Source organism: Chiloscyllium plagiosum, unplaced genomic scaffold, assembly GCF_037043375.1.
Source record: "Chiloscyllium plagiosum isolate Xiang-an unplaced genomic scaffold, Cpla_swu_hap1 HiC_scaffold_24, whole genome shotgun sequence".
NCBI classification, from domain to species: Eukaryota; Metazoa; Chordata; class Chondrichthyes; order Orectolobiformes; family Hemiscylliidae; genus Chiloscyllium; species Chiloscyllium plagiosum.
The window spans coordinates 28803413-28828287 of NW_028270162.1; the positions used below are offsets into that span (position 1 = coordinate 28803413).

General features: G+C 39.4%; 1 protein-coding gene across 2 annotated transcripts in view; it reads right to left on the reverse strand.

Annotated features, from left to right (window-relative positions):
- Positions 1 to 2052: 2052 nt before the first annotated feature.
- sec14l8 (SEC14-like lipid binding 8) overlaps positions 2053 to 24875 on the reverse strand; it is a 73249-nt gene continuing 50426 nt past the window's right edge. For both annotated transcript variants that reach the window (XM_088000007.1, XM_043715662.2), the window contains exons 9-12: positions 21985 to 22091; positions 18986 to 19125; positions 16341 to 16510; positions 2053 to 7439 (exon numbers count right to left, since the gene is read on the reverse strand). In XM_088000007.1, the coding sequence (XP_087856133.1) occupies positions 7291 to 7439; positions 16341 to 16510; positions 18986 to 19125; positions 21985 to 22091 (566 nt within the window). In that variant the 3' untranslated portion in view covers positions 2053 to 7290. The remainder of the gene's footprint in view (positions 7440 to 16340; positions 16511 to 18985; positions 19126 to 21984; positions 22092 to 24875) is intronic.

Sequence of the window (24875 nt, forward strand, 5' to 3'; positions counted from 1 at the left end):
TGCCCATCCTTAAAGCTTTTCAGAAGATGATGGTGAGCTGCCTTCTTGAATCAGTCCAGATGGCATAAGGACATCTAATCAAAATTTCCGGATTTTGATCAGAAAATCAGCAGTCGTAGAGATGTACAGCACGGAAACAGACCCTTCAGTCCAACTCGTCCATGCTGACCAGATATCCCAACCCAATCTAGTTCCACCCAGACCATATCCCTCCAAACCCTTCCTGTTCATATACCTTCCAGATGGCTTTTGAACATTGCAATTGTACGAGCCTCACCACTTCCTCTGGCAGTCCATTCCACATATGCATTGTCCTCTGCATGAAAACGTTGCCCCATAGGTCTCTTTTATATTTTTTTCCCTCTCACCCTAAACCTATGCCATCTAGTTCTGGACCCCTCCCACCCCAGGGAAAAGAACTTGTCTATTTACCCTATCCACACCCCTTATGATTTTATAAACCTCTATCAGGTTAGCCCTCTGCCTCCGATGCTCCAGGGAAACCAGCACCAGCCTCTTCAACCTCTCCCTGTAGCTCAATTCCTCCAATCCTGGCAACATCCTGATAAATCTTTTCTGAACCCTTTCAAGTTTCACAACATCTTTCCAATAGGAAGGAGCCCAGAATTGCACGCCATATTCCAACAGTAGCCTAACCAATATCCTGTACAGCTGCAACATGACTTCCCAACTCCAGTACTCAATACTCTGACCAATAAAGGAAAGCATACCAAATGCCTTCTTCACTATCCTATCTACCTGCGACTCCACTTTCAAGGAACTTTGAACTCCAAGGTCTCTTTGTTCAGCAACACTCCCTAGGACCTTATCCTGATGAAGGGCATTTGCCCGAAACGTCGATTTCGAAGCTTCTTGGATGCTGCCTGAACTGCTGTGCTCATCCAGCACCACTAATCCAGAATCTGGTTTCCAGCATCTGCAGTCATTGTTTTTACCCGTTATCATTAAGTATATAAGTCTTGTTAAGATTTGCTTTCCCAAAATGCAGCACCTCGCATTTATCTAAAATAAACTCCATCTGCCACTCCTCAGCTCATTGGCCCATCTGATCAAAATACCGTTGTAATCTGAGGTAACCTTCCTCACTGTCCACTACACCTCCAATTTTGGTGTCATCTGCAAACTTATTAACAATACCTCCATGCTCACATCCAAATCATTTATGTAAATGACGAAAAGTAGTGGACCCAGCACCGATCCTTGTGGCACTTCACTGGTCACAGGCCCCCAGTCTGAAAAACAACCCTTCACCACCATCCTCTGTCTTCTACTTTAGAGCTAGTTCTGTATCCAAATGGCTAGTTCTCCCTGTATTCTGTGAGATCTAACTTTGCTAACCAGTCTCCCCTGGGGAACCTTGTCGAATGCCTTACTGAAGTCCATATAGATCACACCTACCACTCTGCCCTCATCAATCCTCTTTGTTACTTCTTCCAAAAAACTCAATCAAGTTTGTGAGACATGATTTCCCATGCACAAAGCCATGTTGACTATCCCTAATCAGTCCCTGCCTCTCCAAATACATGTACATCCTGTCCCTCAGGATTCCCTCCAACAACTTGCCACCACCGACATCATGCTCACTGGTCTATAAAGTTTGGGAGAAGAGTGGTCTATAGTTCCCTGGCTTGACCTTACCAATCTTTCTTAAACAGTGGCACCACATTAGCCAACCTCCAGTCTTCTGGCACCTCACCTGTGACCATCAATGATACAAATATCTCAGCAAGCAGTCCTGAAGAGAATGCATTTTCATCCCTTTTTTTTGGAGAGAAGCACATGGCTTCCTGTGGTGACACTGAATGGATAGGAAATATATCATGTGAAAGCATGTGCCCTAATTTTCCTATTTTTCCTGTCCACAATTGTCCCTAAGATATCCCTAGACACTGCTAGTCTAGCTGACACTTACATAAACATTAATTTTAAATAATTATGTGGGTGTCAAAACACAGTATAATCTGGGTAGTGATTTCAGTTATAATGAACCCGTGTGAACGAAACATTACCAAACACTCTGAGAACACCAGCTTAGCATGAAACACATCATTTTATTGTTCCCCACAAAATACACAATTGATTTTAACAAATCCAAATGCAAAATTATTTGAGGAGAAAAGGAACATTCAGTGCTTTTTTACTGACATAAGTTTTTATAGATCAGTACTGACTTTTGTGATTGTATGACCCCTCGCAAGGAGCTCGGGGTCAGAGAAGGATCAATATTTTAGTTATGACTCTCTAACCTGTGTTCTTTGTGAGTTTGGCTCCCCACTGGTGGTTGGCAGATCACAATCACCAATTAAATGTATATTTAAGAAGTTAAATGTAGTATCTACCATGTTTTTTTAATCACTTACAGAAAAATGGATACTGTAAAACTGTCGTATAATTTTCTGTGGCAATTGGAGAGTTAATCCCATTTCCAGTATGTTGGACAGTGTCTTAAACAAAATTGCCTCAAAAGGGTTTTAATAATTTATTCACTTGACCATAATATTTTGGGTTTGTTTTAGGTTGCAGCGTGATCGATTCTGGAAACAAATTTTTTTTGTTCTTTCTGTCCTGATACACAGCAACGCAACTGATTTCTGAAAATATAACTAAAGTTCTGAGCAGTCTGGTGATCACTACCTCCACTAATTTTAGCAGTTATGCAAAGCACTGTGTCAATTCAACAACTGTTTGCAACTTCTGAATTACATAATGCAGTTGAAAGCATTTGGTACTGATTCTCCATAGTTTCAGAGCCTTTTAATCACAACTCTTCCATTATGAGTAAATGGATCAACGAAATTACTTTCAGCTCTAATCAGAATCTCCCCCCAAAAAACATTTAAAATATCCAATAGCCACAGTGCAGGAAGGACCATCAAGGCTATTCACTTTAAGTTTGTAGGAGGTTGTGGGTGGAAGAAGATCTCAGATTTAAGTAATTGAGCAAAAAGAAGAAACTAATCCAGTTCAATCTGTGCTGATCATTCTAAAATGCAAAATGTTTAAAGTATTCTGGAAAAAAAGTTTCAAATATGTTGAATACAACCAAATAAAAGCAGGACAGAACAAAAACAGAGGATTTGATTAGCTGAACTGAGAAAAGCCAGAAACAAACCTAACATAGGAAATAATTTATTTATATTTTGACTAAATCCTATTTAGAAGCATTACAAAAACATTTAATAATTTCCTATTTAATACGGAAGGTTTAGATTACAAAAATAATCTTGAAAGGATAAGATCTCATCTCAAGAGACAGGAGCCAGTAGTTGAATAGCGTTTCCTGTTTCTACATTATCATTTTGGTAATCAGATATAAACTGGATGTACGATTTACTCTGAACAATTGCACAGTATTTTTCTGTAAACAGCAGTGCAGACATCACAGATGTAAAAGCTTTCTGCGGCTGTCACACTGTAAAATTCACATTCAAACAGAAATCAGCAGCTCAGAAATTCTATAATTATATAAATTATAGAAATTCTATAATTCTAAACATTATAAAATCATATCCTGTTATCTTCAATTTTATCTTTGCAAATGACAAGAAAGTTTTCTTTTGTCCGAAATGAGACCTGCAAAAATACTTAAGAAGACATCTTCATTCCTTCAAGCAACATGATGACTACAGTATGATTAACATTAACAGTTACCGATATTATTCAGTGTATACTATAAATAACATATGTAAAGATCTGGATACAATGCTTGAGTACACTCAGATTTATGGATCTTTAATAAACCACTCTTGCTATGTGCGATTTTACAGGTACAAATGTTACATCACTTCTCATGATTAGCTAATGTTTATCATTTACTGATCAATCAACAAAGTAGAGCTGGAACAGATTTATGTTTTCTCTAAACCAAAGTTAAAAATCACACAACACCAACATTTTATTTTGCTCAAAAAACTGCATGAATCCATGTAAGATTCTGTAAATCCCTTTTTTGGATTAGAATCAGTCTGAACATTGGGGCACAGACAGCCTCACACAGGACACCTCACAACTTCAATGTATTATCCTTGCCAGCATGGCACCTGTTGTTAAAGTGTGAAGTTGAGAATGTAACTTTAAGAAAGTTCTGGAATTTACATATGAAAGAACTGAAACCAACATGCCCAATCTAAAAGATGAGAAACTTAAAAAACAATCCAGGTCTTTTCCAATATATAATTTCAGTTACATCACACTGTAAACTTTTGATATAAATTCTGTGTCCTACTATCTTATACTCCATAACCACCTGAAGAAGGAGCAGCGCTCCGAAAGCTAGTGCTTCCAAATAAACCTGTTGGTGTGTGTGATTTTTAACTTTTTACACCCCAGTCCAACACCAGCACTTCCAAATCATCTCTAAACCAAAAGTGATTTAAAACCTCTTTTCTCTAGATAAATACATATTCAATTATAAATTAAATAATATAAGTCGAGATATACAAACATCACAGAGATTTATTATAATCTGCAGCAAGTTTTGCAAAGAAACTGTAAAATTAATGGCACCTAAAATAGCAATTGTACTGGAATTAAAACATTAAGTGAATAATGGAACCCTGCCATGGTGTGTGTTCAATGCATGAATACAGTTGGAAATCAATGTGGTGACTGAACTAATCTATGCTAAGGTTACAGCACTGCTTTTCCAATAGTATCTTCATTAATTTAAACTTGGTTCTATAAATTGAAAATTGTGCAGAAGCAAACTTTTGTTTCAAGTTAAAACATAACTATCAATAAAATACTGCTAAAAACAATACAAATTTTCAATCTTTGCAGGGAACACATAGCAATAATTTGGACTTGTGATGTGCATCATTTTCTGATCAGCAAAAATGGCTGACTATAAATCTGCCCAAATTTCCAAAACATGGCTACTGACAAGAAGGTGGTCAAGGTGAAAATATCATAAACTGGGATGGAATTTGATAACTTCAGATAGCACTTCTGCTCAGTTTTTGCTCCACCTCCCATAGTATTGTAGACATCTGCTGGGGGCAGTACCAGGGGTATAATCAATCCTCCAGCAACTTGCTCAGACAGTTCTTCTTCAATCATGAACATAGTTAGGAGGATGATCAAGCTAAACAATTGAAAACACCTGCAGTTGAACCTAACCAATTATATCACCTTTCAGCATCAGATTTACCAAATCAAAGTTCCTTATAGAATTGTGACCTCTACCATTTAGAAGGACAAGCATATGTGATACATGGGAACACTATAACTTGTAATTTCCCCTCCAAGCCAACCACAATGCTGACTTGGAACTTGGTGTTCCATCATTGTCACTGAGTCCAAATATCTTCCTAACAAAACTGTACCCCTTCAGGGACTATAGCAGTTCAAGAAAGGTGGTTCATGAGAACCTTCTCAAGAGATCAACTGAAAATAAGCAATAGATGCAGCCCTAGCCGGAGTCCTATGTCCTCTAGATTAAAAAAAACTGTAAACAAAGTTTAGGAATCCTTCCAGTCAGTGCAATCAGCCATTGGGAGTGAATCTAATTTTAAAAATATATAGAGCTTTATTAGGATTCAAGATGGCAAACCAACATATTAATCTGGCCTGTTCTTAGGTGAAGATACAGATCATTGGTATGTTTTTCAACCTGTTCAAATCATACAATTAAGCTAAGTAACAAAGCTATGATGGATTATACACTACAGTGACGAACAGAAGCAGTGGGGCTTCAGGTTCAAAGATTGTACACCTGATCCTTACTGATTACTTACTGGTTGTTTGAACTCAGTTATTCGACTTGAGCAAACATTCAGAATTCTTAGCTGGCTCATTCAAGGATGAGAGATTTAGCAGATATTTTGATAGTGCAAAAGAAAATGTGGCATCCCTTAAAGCACCAATCAAGCTCCACTATCAGGAAATTACCAAAGGCACTTCTGCTACACTGTACAATTTCATTTATCCTAACTCACCAGATGGAGGCAAAGAAAACTTCGAAATTATTACTTATCAAGGAAGAAAGGGAAAACTCACCCTTCCATGATTTTTAAAAAGGGAAGATTGCTTGATGTCTAAATTACATCACAATAAAGAATATTGATGCAAATGACTACATGAGAACAGGAGAGAAATTCTTGCCTCAAATTTTTAATTACTGGATTTAATGTAAATATATTCAAATTATGCTTTATTCTGGAGTTCCTTCAGTATTGTACAGGTCAAGAATACATACTAGATAGATTCTAGAATAATACTTTAGAAATCTGTGGTGCAAATCTTGCCACCGTTCAGATTTTCTGACCCAGCAAGCTGTGATAGAGGCTGAGGATAAAAATGTGAAGATTTTATGGAACCAGGATAATTCCCATTCAAGTGAGTTTTTGCACATTCTGATTGTTCAACACTTGAAGACTGCAATTCAAGTTTTTTCAGAATTTAACTCTCTGAAACAAGGAGGGATGACTGATATCTGGCATCATCCTTTTTGGTATTTGTTGGTTCTTGAACAAAAAAGTGAGTTTATTTTGTGTTGTCAGTTTTACCAATGTGGAAGATAAATTAAAGCAAGGTAGCTATTGCCTTTCTTGACCTGAATACTGACAGTGATATGGGACTATCACAGAAGATATTAAAATAGGCCCGAGAATGGGAGAGTAAATGAACTGTTGAGAATTATTTTCTTAATTCAGAATTGACATGAACAGCAAAGGTACATTTATACATAGCAACTAGAAATTCGTAAACATCAGTTGGAAACGATCAGCTGTAATGTTATCATTGATCACAATTATATGTCATAAGATTGAATAATTGTTAACTCGACTTAAGTTAAAGCTCAGCACTTTATTATAACTTAATTAGAATCATTCTGAGATGAGGGCTATATCACAGATGTGCCCTTTAGTCCGATGCAAATAGACCATTGAACAGTACAGCAGCCAAATACACTATACATACATAAGATCAATGTAGTTGTTTTGTATAAATGAAAATTTCAGTGCTGACTATTACATGGGAAAGTCTTTGAAGAAAAGGGGAGTGTGTGTGTGTCATTCACTCTGGTAAAAAGCAGCATGCTTAATAAGCACTCTGTTTATCCCAGTTTCACTGATACATGTTAATCCATTTGGTTACTCAACATAGGTCCATATCGCACAAAATGCACACACCATTAACTAGCTCTGCTGAATCTACAATCAGCAGTCATTAACACATGCCAATGCATTTACTGCATTCACTGCAGAGAATTTGAATTCACCTCATTGTAAAGTTGCCTTACAGATTTCCCTCTGGTCACAAGGGTTATTATATTTTACTGACATCCATTTCTTTTATCTTCTTTCCAAGATCATCCATCTGAGCTTCTGATCCCTTGTCTGGCAGCAACACTTCTACTGAGTAGCTAACCTTCTTTGAATGAATGATGCTGTACGTGTTGTCAAATCTTAGAACATCTGGTGAAAACAGAGTAAAAAAATGGCAATCACACAGATATACAAAAACTAACTCTCGAATTTATGAACTGACCAAGATAAACTAGTGATGTGTCTGCATAGTGTGCAACCAACATATAACTTATACAGCTTACACAGCTTAGAAAACAAGCAATGGGAAGAAGTATTGGTGATAAGGATGAATTGTGTTTTAACAAAATTATGAGCAGTACATATACATTGGTACATAATATGAATAGTCATGAAGGTTGTGTCAATAGCTGTGTTTGGAGAGGGTGGGTTTTGTAGGAGCATTCATATCCAGCTCAGTTCATTCTCACTGCTTAGTCACTGTAGATTTCTTTCATTGTGGGTAGCTGCCATGTAAAACCATGGTTTTAGGTGAATAGAGTAAACCTCACATCATCAGTACCATCTCTAGAGATCTATGAGGACCAGTTGTGAAACACTGCACATTCTGAAAATAGGGAAATCTTTGCTCATTATTTATGGTGAACTCTAGGGCATGGTACAAGTTCAATACTTATGTAAAATATGGTAACATAGATCAAAGGTGAGAACACAAAGCTGGAATTTGGGAAAAATTGGAAGATGGATGAGCTCATAGTCAATGAAATAAGCTTTGAAGTTATTTTTGATTGGTTCTTGATTTCCAAAAACCAATCAAAATAGTTAAGTCTTTTTTGTTCTCACAGCACATTAAAGTGTGATTCACAATGATAAGTTCAGAAATGCACCAAGGTAACTACAGAGGAGGAAAGCCATTCAGCCCACCTTAATTCATCTTTCCAACAGAATGCTAACACTCTCTCATTCCACAGTATTTACCTTCACTATATGTTAAAAAGAAGTAACAAGTGCAAGTAATTTACTTAATTCCAATTTATGGTTTAGTTTTGTTCAGATTAGATTAGATTCCCTACAGTGTGGAAACAGGCCCTTCGGCGCAACCAGTCCACACCGACCCTCCAAAGAGTAACCCACCTAGACCCATTTCCCTCTGACTAATGCACCTAACAATATGGGCAATTTAGCATGGCCAATTCACCTAACCTGCACATCTTTGAACTGTGGGAGGAAACCGGAGCACCTGGAGGAAACCCACGCAGACACAGGGAGAATGCGCAAACTCCACACAGAGAGTCACCCAAGGCTGGAATTGAACCTGGGACCCTGGTCCTGTGAGGTAGCAGTGCTAACCACTGAGCCACCATGCCAAGCTTATTAGATTCCTTACAGTGTGGAAACAGGCCCTTCGGCCCAACCAGTCCACACCGACCCTCCGAAGAGTAACCCACTGAGACCCAAACATTGTAACTAAGAATGCTCAGATACCACAGCTGGATTACTAAAGATGCAATGCATCCTGTTATGGTAAGATTACAGGTTTACATCAGAATTCATTTTTCACATGCCCAGGCATAATATGATCAACTCTGTTCACAGCAAGAGGAATCTCTAAAGATTACTCAAAGCCACTACCCTGGGGATCTTTGTAGGAACAACTACCACAGCAGTACACCTCTAGTCCAGATTAGTAAAACCATAATCTGCTAAAGGAACACTAACCCCTAAATCTGATTACTTTACTGGGTGCAATATGAGAACTGAACAGATAAACCACAATGACGGTTAACCAGTCCTAAGTTTTTACGACAGCTTTAAAAAAATTATTGGATATTGAATGAGCAACTCAAATATAACTGGAAGGCCTTCGCACACAATTTGGGATGATAATTAAGATAATTGGGATTTCTATAATTGATCAATTAAGCATCTTCCACACCATATTTTAATTATATGACACCAAAGTAAAATAAATATCTCAACATAACCTAAGTAATTAATTGTTTTAGAGAAGAGACAGTGGTATCAGTCACCTCCATTTCAGACTCAGATGGAACCTGATGGGTCTCACACTCTCAGGGATCATGGCAATGTCTTTGATGCTTGGTAGATATACTCGCTTTCTTTTAAAGTCTTCTATTTGTATTAAGTCGAGGTTGAAGTTTGAATTCTCTTCAAAAAATTAGAATGAGCTATCTTTTCAAGATTTTATTTAGCTTTGCTATTTGTATTTTTCATATTCGAGCAAAATTACATGTTTTCTTATTATATTAAATTTATGTCATCTTTTATAATTTAAATGATCTCATATAATTCTATCAAACAATCAGAAAACTCAACTCTTAATCCCTTTGGTGGGGGACTGTTTTCTGAGGAGTTTCACCCAGACATATACGATATCCAGGTAAATTACAGTTTACATTACTGAGCAGGACTTCTCCCTTTGGATAAGAATGTAATTGGACTAGGCAGACCCAAATTTTGTGTCCTGGAGTCTTTGACAGAAATTTCAGGAAATTAGTTGAAAAATACTCTTGATTCTAAAAGTTCCAAGTGAGCAATTATGATTACAACAAAAACACAACAGATTAAAAAAAGGCCAACCGCATTTTGGATCTTATCAATATGGGCATAGAACCCAAAAGTTAAGTAAGTAAAGATGTTATCAGAAATTTACACAAGACATTGTCCAGGACACAGTTGGAGAACTGTATGTAGCAATGGGAAGCCTGTTTTGGAAAAAACAACACAGCTTAGCTTCATCTGGCTGATGTCAGCAAATAGAAACTACATCTGTCCAGAGACACCTGAGATGCTGAGAGTATTTCCATTGTTGAAGAGAAAGCCAGTGGGAGTTTTTGTGTGGCTTTTAACATTAAAGAGTTATTACAGCACAGAAGGTGCCCATTCAGTCCCATGCATCATTCATGCAACACACCTAGTCCCATTTCCCCGCAATTTCTTTCGAGTTTTGGTTGGATTACCTTCAATTGGAGAGTCAGTGTCAAGGGATCATTAAAATTCACAAAATACCTTGGTACATATTGATGAAAAGCCACAACAGAAAAATAATTCATTAATTTAGAAATTTCAGGGAGACCTATTCCATCACCAGAAGTGCATATTGAATTGCTATTTTAGATTACTTCCCTACAGACACTTGTTATGTTCCCCCACTGCAGTTCTGATTACTGAATAAAACATGAGTAATGGATACTATCTTTCTGCATATGACCTGAATACTCTTATTCCACAGAATTTGTCTGCATGTTTGTTGACAGATGATAAGAAAGCAGGGTGTACACATGCTTTTGACTATTGTAAGAGCTTTATTTCTTTGGTTACCTAAGGAGTAGACTTTTGTTGAGAAAGGTATATTGTGCAAGGTGTTTCAGCTAAAGTTAATACATGTACCTGGTGTATGATGCTGCATGGTCACTACTGTAGCCAGTCAGCATTTTCCACTGATATGATTCTTCCAATTTGATCACGCAATTTCCTGACCAGCTCTATTTTGTTCAAAGAAGCTAATAATGAATGTCAAGGGTCAATCTTGAACCAACTCTGTGCTCCAGCTACATCACCAATTGCCTCTTGTTATACAATATCCTCCTCCCTATTGCAGTTATATATTCTTCTATAAATAAAATGCCTTTATAATACAACCCAACTTCTCAGCATTCCTATAAATTTTCAACTGCACTTGGATCCATTGCTATTATCGAGTCAAATTTCAATTTAAAATCTAAATTCTCAATACAAACTTATCCAGTAATTTATTTTCAATACTGTTTGTACTGGTATTAATCCAGTCAAGAAATTCCATGTCTATTCTCTGTGGTTGACACTATTAAAATGCCTTAATCACGGTAAACAAAATCCAGTCAATTATTACAATTCTTTGAACTAACATGCATATGTGGGCACACACATACACACACAAATACGGACTGGACTTGAAAAACCTGAGCTCGGTAGAGAAAAGAATTCATGTAAATATCAAAAAGATAATTATATTTTTGGGAATAGTTGAAGGACAATAAAAAATAGAATGAATGGTTGAATGTTAAGTAAACACTACAAATGCTGGCAGGTGGGATTAGATTGGGTTGGGATATCTGGTTGGCACGGACGGGTTGGACCGAAGGGTCTGTTTCCATGCTGTACATCTCTATGACTCTATATTGGAAGTTAAGAGTAATGTGTAGAATAATTGTAACTTCATAGTGATTGTTAAGAAGAGGTTTCAGGAAAGGAAGAACAAACTTATTTCAATTTTAAGGATTTTTTATATTGCAATCAGCAAATAGTATCATAGATATTTAACAGGACCAATTTTAACCCTGCTTACTTGGGGCAAAACCTACCTTGTTGCCAGTAGGGATGCTTTGGTGCCAGCAAGCTACTTCCTAAGTAGTGAATTCCAATCTCCTCTATCACTCAACCTCATTCCTTCCTGTTTCAGGTGGGCTGAATGCAGATAAAGCCCAGGATTTAAAATTGTCTAACCCAATGTTACCAATGTCAAGGAGTTTTTGCCTTCAGTCCTTGTTACTACTCCCAGTTAGAATTGGAGCACAAATATCTGGAGGCCAGAGTTTTCAGTAGTCCATAAGATATAGGAGCAGAATTAGGCCATTCAGCCCATTGAGTCTCTCTGTTATTCGACCTTGGCGGTTATGTTTCTCAACCTCATTCTCCTGCCTTCTTCCCAAAACCCCTGATCTCTTTACTAATCAAGAACATATCTGTCTCTGTCTTAAATACACTCAAGGATTTGGCTACCACAGACCTCTGCAGCAATCAGTTCCACAGAGTCACCGCTCTCTGGCTGAAGAAATTCCTCCTCATCTCAGTTCTAGTGGGGCATCTCTTCACTCTGAGGCTGTGCTCTCAAATCGTAGTCTCTTCTACTAGTGGAAATATCTTCTCCATGCCCTTTCTATCCAGCCCTCGCAGTATCCTGTAAGTTTCAATCAGAGCCCTCCTTATCCTTCTAAACTGCATTGAGCACAGATCCAGAGTCCTCAACTGCTCCTTGTATGATAAGACTTTCATCCCTGGGATCATTCTTGGAAATCTTCTCTGCACCCCCTCCAATGCCAGCATTTCCTTCCCTAGATATGGGGCCCAAAACTGCTCATAATATTCCAAATGCAGTCTGATGAGAGCCTTGTACTGCTGAGGCAGTATATCTCTGCTCATGTTTCATAGCCCTCTTAAAATGAATGCCAACAGTGCCTTTTCCTTCCTGGCCACCAACCGAATCTCCATATCTACGTTTCTATTCTTCATACCAAAATTTATAACCTCACACTTTGCCACATTGTTTTCCATCTGCCACTGCTTTGTCCACTCGTCTTGAATATCCAAGTCCTTTGGCAGCCTCTCTGCTTCCTCAACACTACCTGTCCCTCCACCTATCTTTGTGTCACCTGTAAACTTAGAAACAATGCCCTCAGTTCCTTCATCAAGATTGTTAATGTATAATATGAATAGTTGTTACCTCCTCAAAGAATTCAAACAGATTTGTCAGGAATAACTTCCCCTTGACGAAGCCATTTTGACTCTGTCCTATTTTGTCATGCACTCCCAAGTAGTCCACAATTTCATCCTGAATAATGGACTCTCAAATCTTACCATTGACCGAGGTCAGGCTAACCAGCCTACAGTTTCCTATATTCTGCCTCTCTCCTTTCTTTAACAGGGGTGTTATGTTAGCCATTTTCCAGTTTGTTGGGACCTTCCCTAACTCCAGCAATTCCTGGAAAATTACCACCAATGTCTCCACAATATGCTTGGCTATCATCTTCAGAACACTGGGGTGTAGTCTGATCTCGGTGATTCTTCCATCTTCAGATCTTTAAGCTCCTCCAGCATCTTCTCCTGTGATGGCCCTACAATAACCCCTTCCCCCAACTTTCTTGAAGTTCTGGTTTGCTGCTGGTGTTTTCCATTGTAAAAACTGATGCAAAGTACCTATTCAGTTCCTCAGCTATTTCTTTGCTCCCCATCATTACTTCTCCAGCCTCATTTTCCGTTGCTCCAATATGCCCACCCGCCTCTTTCTTATCTTTTAGCTATCTGAAAAAAAATTGTTGCAATCTCCTTTTATATTATTAGCCAGCTTACTCTCATATTCCATCTTCTCCTCACTTATTGCTTTTTTAGTTGTCCTCCGCTGTTTTTTAAAAGTTTCTCCCTTCTCTTCCTATAATCTTCATCTCATTGTATGTTTTTTTCTTCTGCTTTTATGCTGTCCCTGAACATCTCAAAGACTGTTGCACAAATTCCTTTTCTTGAGGTCAACTCCCAACCTGATTTTCCCAGTCCATCTGCATATTGAAGTCCCCCGTGATTATTGTAATAGTGTTTTTTTTACATGCCTTTTCTATTCCCAGATTTATTTTCTTCCCTGCTTCTTGACACTGCTAGGAGGCCCATCCACAACTTACAACGTGGTCTTTTCTCCGCTGCGGTTCCTCAACTCTACCCACGTAGATTCTATGCTTTCGGACTCGATATCATTCCTTGCTATTGTTTTAAATTCATTTCTTACTAACAAAGCAACTCCACCCCTTCCTGTTCTTTCAATACAATGTGCATCCTTGGATATTTAGTTTCCAGCTCTGATTCCCTTGTAGCCACGTCTCTCTGATACCCACAACATCATACCTGCCAATTTCAATCAGCACTACAAACGCATTTATCTTGTTTTGTATACTGCGTGCGTTTAAGTACAAACCCTCAGTCCTGTGTTGATTGCCCTCCCTTCTCATAGTTGACCCTTCGTCTGCTGGATCACGTTGGATTCATACAATCTTACAGTGCAGAGAGGTCCTTCGGCCTATTGAGTCTGCACCGACATGTGAGAAACACCTGATCTTCAGTATAATCCCATTTAACAGCACTTGGCTCTTCGCCTTCAATGTTGCGATGTGCCAAATCCTCATCTAGGTGTTTTTTAAAGGATGTGATGCAATTCGCCTCTACCACCCTCCCAAGCTACACATTCCACAGTCACCAACCTCTGGGTAAAAGGTTTTTCCTCACTTTTCACCAAACCTCCAGCCCCTAACCTTGAATCTGTGCCCCCTCATGACTGATCCTTCAAATAAGGGGAACTGGTCCTTACCCACTCTGTCCATGCCCCTCATAATCTTGTACACCTCAATCAGATCGTCCCTCAGTCTTCTCTGCTCCAACGAAAACAACCCAAACCTAACCAACCTTTCCTCATAACTTAAATTTTCTATCCCAGGCAGCATCGTGCTGAATCTCTTCTTTACCCCCACCAGTTCAAGGACATCCTTCACGTAATGTGGCGACCAGAGCTGTACACACTACTCGGCTGTGGTCTCACCGAAGTTCTATACAACTCCAACATGAATTCACTGTTTTTGTAATCTGTACCTCGATTGATAAAAGCAAGTGTTCCTTTTTCACCACCCTACTAATATGCCCTTCCACCTTCAGAGACCTAGACAAACACTCCAAGGTCCCTTTGATCCACAGAACATCCTAGTGTTATCTCATTCATTGAATACTTCCTTGTCAAATTACACCTTCTAAAATGTATCACCTCACACTTTTCAGGGTTAAATTCCATCTGCCACTTATCTGCCCATCCCTTTTATATTTTCTTGTAGCTCAAGACACTCAACCTCACAGTTAACCACCTGACCATCTTTTGTGACATCCACAAACTTATTAATTCAACCTTCCATACAGCCATCTATGTTATTTTTATAAATAATTAATAATATGGGACTCAGCACAAGTTCCTGGTATATCACTGGTCACTGGCTTCCAGACATTATAGCAGCCTTTTGACATCACCCTCTGTCTCCTACAACTGAGCCAATTTTGAATCCACTTTATCAAATTACCCTGTATCCCATGTGCATTTGCCTTCTTGATAAGTCTCGTATGTGGGACCTTGTCAAAAGCTTTGCTGAAATCCACAGAAACTACATCAACTGCACTTCCCTCATCTACACACCTGGTTACCTCCTCAAAAAAATTCAATCAAATTTGTTCAGCACGACGTCCCTCTGATGAAGCGATGCTGACTATCTCTGATCAAGCCTTGCCTTTCCAAGTGGAGGTAGATACTCTCCTTCAGAATTTTCTCCAATAGTTTCCCTACCACTGACGTGAGACTCATTGGTCTGTAGTTGTCTGGCTTATTTCTACAACCCTTCTTAACTATTGAACCACACTGGCTGTTTTCCGGTTCTCTGGCACCTCCTCTGTGGCCAAAGAAGAATTAAAAATTTGAACTAGTACCTGCATAATCTCCTCACTTGCTTGCCACAGCAGTCTGGGACACAATTTGTCCAGACCTGGAGATTTGTTCACTTTTAAGCCTGCCAACTCCTCTAATATCTTATCCTTCCCTGTGACAATTTGCTCAAGCAATCGCTCCCCCTGGGTTCCGTACTTTCATCCAATATCTCTGAGGTGAAGAGCCTGACAGAAACTTTAACCTGTCTGAGCCTTCTCCTTGCTTTAACTCTTCCCATAATTTTCCATGCAACTGGATCCAAACACCCCCACCCACACCCCTGTGACTACCTAGTTTAAAACCCTATTGACATCCTTAGTTATGTGATTTGCAAGGACTCTGGTCTCAGCACGACTCAGACAGAGCCCAGCTCATCAGTGACAGAAAGAGATGAAATACTTTACCTCAGTTTAGTGACAAGTACACTGTGCTACTAAATTTTCTACATTACAGTAATTGATACTGTCCGTCTACAGCGGAATGCAAGTATAAATAAAGAAGTCATTACAGGACCAGAAAACCATGATTAAATCCACAGATGATCTACGACAGTTAAGAAGAGTTAGGGATCATTAGGAGAAACTAAGTAGGTATAGAGACATAAATGATAGATGACTGTACATAATCACAAGCCAGCAAATATACCTGGATATTACAGATTCATACATCTTAACCCTAATGACCACATTGGTTAATTTAATAGCACCAGAAATATTACCTGACAATACTGAAATTATAAGTTTAACAAAAGTAGCTAATTGACATACAGACTCCAGGTTCCTGGCAGGTAAGTGTTCCATCCTCAGGTACCAGGTGACTATTGTATCTTTGGGTAGGAACCACTTCGACCATTTCGCCTGCCTTTTGTCTTTCTCCAGTTTTTGTCTTCAGATACACACCAAACCCAATGTCTGCACTCTCAGTCATAAACTGCCACCTGGGAGTAAAGATCCAAATTCAGAAATGTAGAAACTCAGAATTTTTTTAGATTAGATTAGATTACTTACAGTGTGGAAACAGGCCCTTCGGCCCAACAAGTCCACACTGACCCGCCGAAGCGCAACCCACCCATACCCCTACATTTACCCCTTTAACCTAACACTACGGGCAATTTAGCATGGCCAATTCACCTGACCTGCACATCTTTGGACTGTGGGAGGAAACCGGAGCACCCAGAGGAAACCCACGCAGACACGGGGAGAATGTGCAAACTCCACACAGTCAGTCGCCTGAGTCGGGAATTGAACCTGGGTCTCTGGCGCTGTGAGGCAGCAGTGCTAACCACTGTGCCACCGTGCCGCCCGTAATTATCTTACACTTAAAATTGTCATCACCAAGCATAAATCCCTTTGTGGTTTCAAACGTCCATATCTCTGTATCTTCATCAACCCTATAATCCTTCAAATACTGCTCTTCTCTAATATTTATTTTATTTATTTCTTGGATGTGGGCATCACTGTGATGGGTCAGCCTGTGTAGCTGATCCTTAGTTGCCCTTGAGAAGCTGGTGGTGAGCTGCCTAGTTGAACCGTTGCAGTCCATGTGCTGTAGGTAGACTCACGGTGCTGTTGGGGATGGAATTCCAGGATCTTGAGCTAATGACACTACAGGAAAAGAGTGAAAAGTGATATATTACCAATTAGCCTCCCAACTCATTTTGCTCTAGCAACGGCAGCTGTACCATTCACTCCCAAAGCTTGAGGATTCATTTTCTAAACCTCTCCACTTCTGTACCATGCTGTCCACTACACAGACCCTCTTGATCTATTACGCTTTGATCGGTCAGCTTATTAGTCCTTCTTTGGCTAAGTATCCATCTTTGTATGATTGCAATTCTAGGAAATTTAGAGAGGGTCAATTTAGAACGGAAATGAGGAGACATTTCTTCAGCCAGAGAGTGGTGGCTCTGTGGAATTCATTGCCATGGAGTGCAGTGGAGGCCAGGACATTATATGTCTTCAAGGCAGAGACTGATAAATTCTTAATCTCGCAAGGAATTAATGGAAAGGGGGAGAGTACGGGTAAAAGTGGCTTTGAAATGCCCATCAGCCATGTTTGAATGGCGGAGTGGACACGATTGGCTGAATGGCCTTACATTGAGTCCTATTTCTTATGGTCTTAAATGTTTATACAGTCACTTCTACACTAAAGCTGCTGATAAATACATCAACAACTTGTATCTATTTGGTGAACTTGACATAATGAAATGTCCCATTGTGCTTTGCAGAAGCTTTATACGGCATGACCCTGAGTCATGTGAGGAAATAATAGGTTGTGACCAAAAGGTTCTGTTAATAGGTAGACTTTAAGGAAACTCAAACAGGAGGAAAGTGAGCTGGAAATGCAGAGCGTATCTTGGAGCTTGGCACTTAGGCAACTGAAAGTATGCCCACAAATAATACAGCAATTGTATTTGGAAATGCACAAGCGGCCAGGATTTGAGGACTGAGTCGAGAGTGTGGTGCTGGAAAAGTACAGCTGGTCAGCCAGCATCCGAGGAGCAGAAGAATCAACGTTTTGGGCATAAGCCCTTCATCAGGAATGTGGCTTGTAGGTCGGGGCTGAGAGATAAATGGGAGGGGGTGGTTTGGGGGGAGGTAGCTGGGAAAGCAATAGGTGGATGAAGGTGAGGGAGAAGGTGATAGGTCAGAGGGGGCTGTGATGGACGGGTCCGGAGGCAGTGCCGATTTGGAGGCTTGGGACTGCGATAATGTGGGGGGAGGGGAACTGAGGAAGCTGTTGAAATCCACATTGATCCCGTGTGGTTGCAGGGTCCCAAAGCAGAATATGAGGCGTTCCTCCTCCAGGCGTCGGGTGGCAACCACACGGTGACTCAACCCTTGTGACTGAAAGCTCAATACTCTTTGAGCAGAGTTGCCAAGACATTTATTAAGAAAAATTAAATAACAATTCCAAGCGATTTTCTTTGTCGGACTGATTTTAAGATATTCACCAGGCATTTTGCCAATAATAGGCTGAGAAGTGACTGTATAAACATTTCCCAGAATTTCAATCATTCAGAATTGGACACTCAGTCAAAAAAAGGAGATAATGGGGAGGGTCAGGACGGTCTTAACAGTGGACAGGGTGGTATAGAAGGTGATGAATCTGTGAACTCATTGACCACAGAAGACCCTGGAGGCCAAGTCACTGAGTGCATTTAAGACAGATAAGTCCTTGATTAGTTAGGGGGTCAAGCATTATGGGGAGAAGGCAGGAGAATGATGTTGAGAAACATATTAGCCATGATCAAACGTGGAGCAGACTCAACGGACCAAATGGCCTAAATCTGCTCCTCTATCTTATGGTTTTATGATTTCATAACAGGATGCAAAATGCATATATTTTGAAAATGGTAAATGTTTCTTACCCCAAGATTCTAGCAGAGGTACCGTATTAAATTTGGCCTCACCTTAAAACACAGCCGGGGAATAGCATCTCATATTCAGACTGAAAAGATGAGCCCCTGTTGACAGTGACCATGTTTTCATATTGTTGCTTAATGGACTCAAGGATGTAATATGACTTTGGTACATCACCACCAAAGTTTATCTAAAAAGAGGAACAAGAGTTTTTAATAGGAAGGCATCCCTAAGATTCAGAATACATTTTGCTATTTCATAACATGCTTACAAGTGAACAGGTATTGTTGCTAAGTTGAGTTCTGTCCAGTCGTCATTGTATTATTCAGTAGCTATCCACATCTAGTGGCAAACATAGTTAAGTACTTTACTGAGGCAATGGTCTAGATTTTGCAGTCAACAGTGATGGGAATGAAATCTGTCCACAAAAATCTAACAATCTCTGCAGTATGGATTTCCCTGCATTCAATGTTAGTTAGAATCTGGCAACATGTCAAGTGACTCTCTTTGTGTCTGGCAACAGAGATGTCATCAAGCAGAGTATACAGCAAATCACACTGAAGAATTCTCACAGGCAGCAAGCCAGAGATAAAATATCCCAATTACCCTTCCATTTACAGAGGGCAAAATAAGGATTGCACATATGTATCATAATCAGAATGTCATGAATAAACTTTGAAAAGTATAACTTTTATTAAAAATATGGAAATTCTTATAATGGAAAAGGTTGACACTCAGATATAAAATTAATTTTCAAGGGCCAGTAGCACTTATATTTTAGCACTACATTAAAATATTTTAATAAACAAGATGTAACTTAGAACACAGAACTTTATTACAGGTTCTTAGTAGTGATATGACAATGTAAAAGGGATGTTCTCATCATTTCAGTGATTTCCAGAAGATTGGCATTTGCGGTGACTTCAGTGTGGTAGGAAGTCACTGACAACAGTCATCACATGTTGACATTTAATGGCATTTGTGCTGATAACATATTGTGCTGTCAGTTTAAGAGTTGCAGAGTTGAAAAATGCCAATAGCCTCACCATCAATTGCAGCCTCCATATTTCTGGCACTTCTACTCAGCTCAATTTAGGGGACAAGATGAATATTCTTTTTAATATGCCAAGTAGGAACAGTTCCTCATTAAGTTGATCAAAACCACTAACAAATCAAACAAAAGAAATTTATATTTAAATAGTGTTCTTAATGGAGCAAAATGTCCCAGGCATGTCACAGGAGCATTATAAGACAATGGATGGCATGAGGCCAGAAAATGGGAGTGTGGGCATCTTGGAGGTCATGGGGTTAGAGAAAATTATAGGGAGAGCAAAATCCTGGAGGGATTAGAAAAGTATAGATGAGAATTTAAAAGTCAAGGTCTTCCTTGACTGGATATCAATGTAGATTAGTGAACACAGGCATGAGAGGAGATTGGATTTACTATGAGTTAAGTCATTGGCAGAAGGTTTTGGGGGTGATCTGAAGTTTACAGAAGGTAGAATGTGGGAGGAAAAAGGTTTATGAGGAGATGATGGCCTGGAGGCATTGTTAATGGACTAGTGACCCAAATAATATGTTCGAAATTCTAGTCTGAATCTCCTCGTGGCAAAAGGTGAAATCTGAAATACATTCTTAAAAAATTTGAATTTACAATTCTATTTATGACAATTAAACCATTATCGACTATTGTGAAAACTCACCTAGTTCACTAATGCCTTTTAGGGAAGGACATCTTAACTTGGTCTGGCCTACAAGTGACTCCAGACCCACAGCAATGTAGTTGACTCTTAACTGCCCTCTGAAATGGCTTAGCAAACCATTCAGCTTTATCTATGGGCAACTAGGGATGGGCAATAAATGGTGGCCTAACCACTGACATCTACATCCCATGAACAAATACAAAATAGTCAAGTCTAGAAGTAACAAAAAACATTTGACTGCACAAGTGAACTTTGCGTCATGTAGACTAAAATTGTTGCATTTGCTAATTTTAGCAAAACATTATGATCAGAATTACTTGCCAAAAAATACCAAGCAGCAATTAAAAGTAATTATTTTTAAGACAGTGTTTGCTGACACCCCAAGAGGTTTACATTGCACATCTGTCAGTAGGCACTCATATTTGTCATTTTTTTTTAAAGGTATGGGGGAAAGACACAAAAAGCTGCACAGGCCTGATGGGCCAAATGGCCATTTCATGCCGTATGTTCAGTGAATCCGGATACCTGTTGTCAACATTATTTACTGATATTAGAGAGAATCAGTTGGCTCTAAAATGTAATCACTCTGTTCAAACACTGAAGGCTGGATTCAATTTTAATTTGATCTGGAGTCACAACTTTCAAGAATAGCACTGGCAGGAAAGTGAGAGACAGTTATAAAAGGCTTTTATTTCTTTGTTTTTTAAAAATTTAATTTCCTGTTTTCTGTTTTTACACTCTTCCCACTTTGTACTTACCTGGTTAAGAGATCTGGCTGCAGTTTTCTGATCATTTTTCTCATACTAAAGTCTTTATAAATATTGCACTCAAAGGAAATTTGGCTCATTGATGGGAATCTATTCCATAGATCAGTGTGTTTGGACCTCCCATAACATTCACAATTCCTGTGGCAGCCTCATACCACTAGTTGCCCCATTCGGACACAGGCAGCATCTACATTCACTACAATATTGGTCACTACTTAGTGAAAAACATGGGGAAGCACACTGAAAACCTATACTAGAAAGTTGAATATCTTCACTAGAGTTTGTTTTGGGACTGAAATAATATGTACTCCAACAATAGGAATAGGATAAGGAAAAACAATTTTTTGAACATGGTAGGTGATACCCAGATCTGACAATTTCTTTGGAAATGCTAGCTACAGTCTGAAATTAAAATGCAAATTATTCACGTGTCCTTAATGCTAATGGGCCATGTATTTTATTGAAGGCAAATTTATTATTATGTTAGGTTCTACAAGGATGTAGTGATGGTAACACCTCTCACAATCTTTTCACTTTTATAGAGTCTACAATAACTGCAACATAAATAGTGATATTTACCTTGCTCAGGCACTTTGGGTTCCCGTCTGGATCCGTGAGAGTTCCACCATAATAAACAGGGAGTTGTTCTGCATCAATATATTGCAATAGCACCTCCTTCCAATTACCTGCAAATCAACAAGATAATAAGCTAAAGCCAAACACAAGTACTTGTAACAGATCTGCACAGAGAGAATTAGATTTTTCTTATTATTAAAATAATAAGAGCCTAACAGTACATTCACATAGCTATATGTGATCAGAACCCAGAGCTGAACTTCAGGTTTTGGCCACTGCTGTTGATTCACTTTATTTTATCTGCTACCAATTTGTCCAGGAGACAGTAGTGCACATGTGTACGTACTATTGTGGGAAGAGCTCATTTCCCATAATTAACTATTGACACATTCCAAAAGCAGGAAGATGAAGGCTCCTATTTTCTAAGTATCAAATTAGATTATGAGGGCCTTATTGGTGCAGTGATAGTGTCCCTACCTCTGAACCCAACATTGTGGGATTAAGTTCCACCTGTCCCAGGGGTATGTCGTAACTTGTGTGAACAGTTTATAATAAATAAATAAATGCAAGTTGTGTAGAATTGTATAGAATTATAGAATGCAAGTTGTGTAGAAAAATCTCCTCTATATTGGGGAGACAGGCCGCCTACTTGCGGAACATTTCAGAGAACACCTCTGGGACTCCTCTATATTGGGGAGACAGGCCGCCTACTTGCGGAACGTTTCAGAGAACACCTCTGGGACACCCGGACCAACCAACCCAACCACCCCGTAGCCCAACACTTTAACTCCCCCTCCCACTCCACCAAGGAAATGCAGGTCCTTGAACTCCTCCATCGCCAGACCATGGCAACACGACGGTTGGAGGAAGAGCGCCTCATCTTCTGCCTGGGAACCCTCCAACCACAAGGGATGAACTCAGATTTCTCCAGTTTCCTCATTTCCCCTCCCCCCACCTTGTCTCAGTCAAATCCTCGAACTCAGCACCACCTTCCTAACCTGCAATCTTCTTCCTGACCTCTCCGCCCCCACCCCACTCCGGCCTATCACCCTCACCTTGACCTCCCTCCACCTATCGCAATTCCAACGCCCCTCCCCCAAGTCCCTCCTCCCTATCTTTTATCTTAGCCTGCTGGACACACTTTCCTCATTCCTGAAGAAGGGCTTATGCCCGAAACGTCGATTCTCCTGTTCCTTGGATGCTGCCTGACCTGCTGCGCTTTTCCAGCAACACATTTTCAGCTAGAATTATAAATTGCCTAGGGGGCTCCAATGGCTCATGAGCATCTTGTAAAAGCAGATCTGATGCTAAACCAAATTCACATCCTATACAACCCTACAAAATTACCACTTCTAGAATCTCATTTTACAGCCACGAGAAGTCCAGCTCATTTTGTCACAGGTTGGGGCTGTCATACGAATTATTGGGGTGGGTTGCCTATTAATCAACTGGATACTGCTTCAAACAAATATTAGCCTTAATAGGAGAAAGCTTATGCCTGTCAAGAGCTAATAAAATTCAGCTGTTCTTGCACAATCCATCCCAACAATGTTGAAATCGCATGACCTGGAATGACTGCATCACATGATAATTTTGGGGACTAGCACTGTCATATGTGTATTCTGTCTCAGTACATTCTGAGGAACTCATGCAGACTACAATTTAGGAGCACAGGTAGACCATTCAATCCATCAAACTTGCTCTGCCATTCAATAAAATCATAATGACTAGTTTGCATTTCAAATTCCATATTACCACCCACACCCAATAATCTTTAATTCCCCTGCCAAATAAAAATATTCAATGACCTCGTCGTTACTGTCTTCTGAGGTACAGAGTTCTAATGTTGCACAATCGTCAAAGAGAAAAAAATGTCTCTTCATCACTTTCCTGAAAATGTGCATCCTAATTTTAAAACAACCCCACTCAGTTCTACAAAGACCTACAAGAGAAACTGTCCTTTCCAGGTCCACTTTGTCAAGAACACTCAATCTTATACATTTCCATCAATTCACCCTTCACTCTTCTTATCTCCAGTCAAGCCCTGAGAGACAAGCTCAAATTAGACAACCTGGTCATTCCAATTATCAATCTAGTAAACCTCCTCTGAACCATCAATGCATTTACAATTTTCTTAACAAGGACACTAACACTGCACACAGTGGCAGTGTTCAAGATGAGGTATCAGTAGCAAGCCTTACATAACTGAAACAGGTAATCCTTACTATTAAGTTCAATTCCTTTTGAAATAAAGCACAGCGTCCCATTCACCTTCTTGATTATGTACTGCACTTTCACATTAACCTTATGAAACTTAGGCAACAGAAACCTAAATCACTATGCACCCAGGAATTCTGCAGTTGTTCTCCATTTCGTGACACTCTGCTTTTTTATTCTTCCCATCAAAGTGAATGACCTTACGTTTTCCCACATAATACTCTGTCTGCCAGATTTTTGCCTATGCACTCAATTTATCTGTATCTGTCTGCAACTTCCTTAGATATTCTTCAAAACATACCTTCTGGCCTATCTGTGTTACCTGTGAATTTAGCTACCATCTAAATCATTGATGTTAACTATAAATGCTGATGTTCCAGCACCTTGGGATCACACTCACACATCCTTCTAATTGAAGACCTATCTATGCACAAATATTTTTTTGCCAACCACCCTCTAACCACGATAAGATGTCACCTATTACTATGAGCTTCTATTTTCTGTATAAACCTTTGATGTGGTACCTTACCAAATGCCTTCTAGAATTTCAAGGAAAGCTTATCTATGAACTACCTTTATCCATAGCACATATTATTCCTTCAAAGAATTTTAATAAATTGGATAAACATGATCTCCTTTTGACAAAACCTTTCCCAATCACCTTGAGTTTTCCCAAC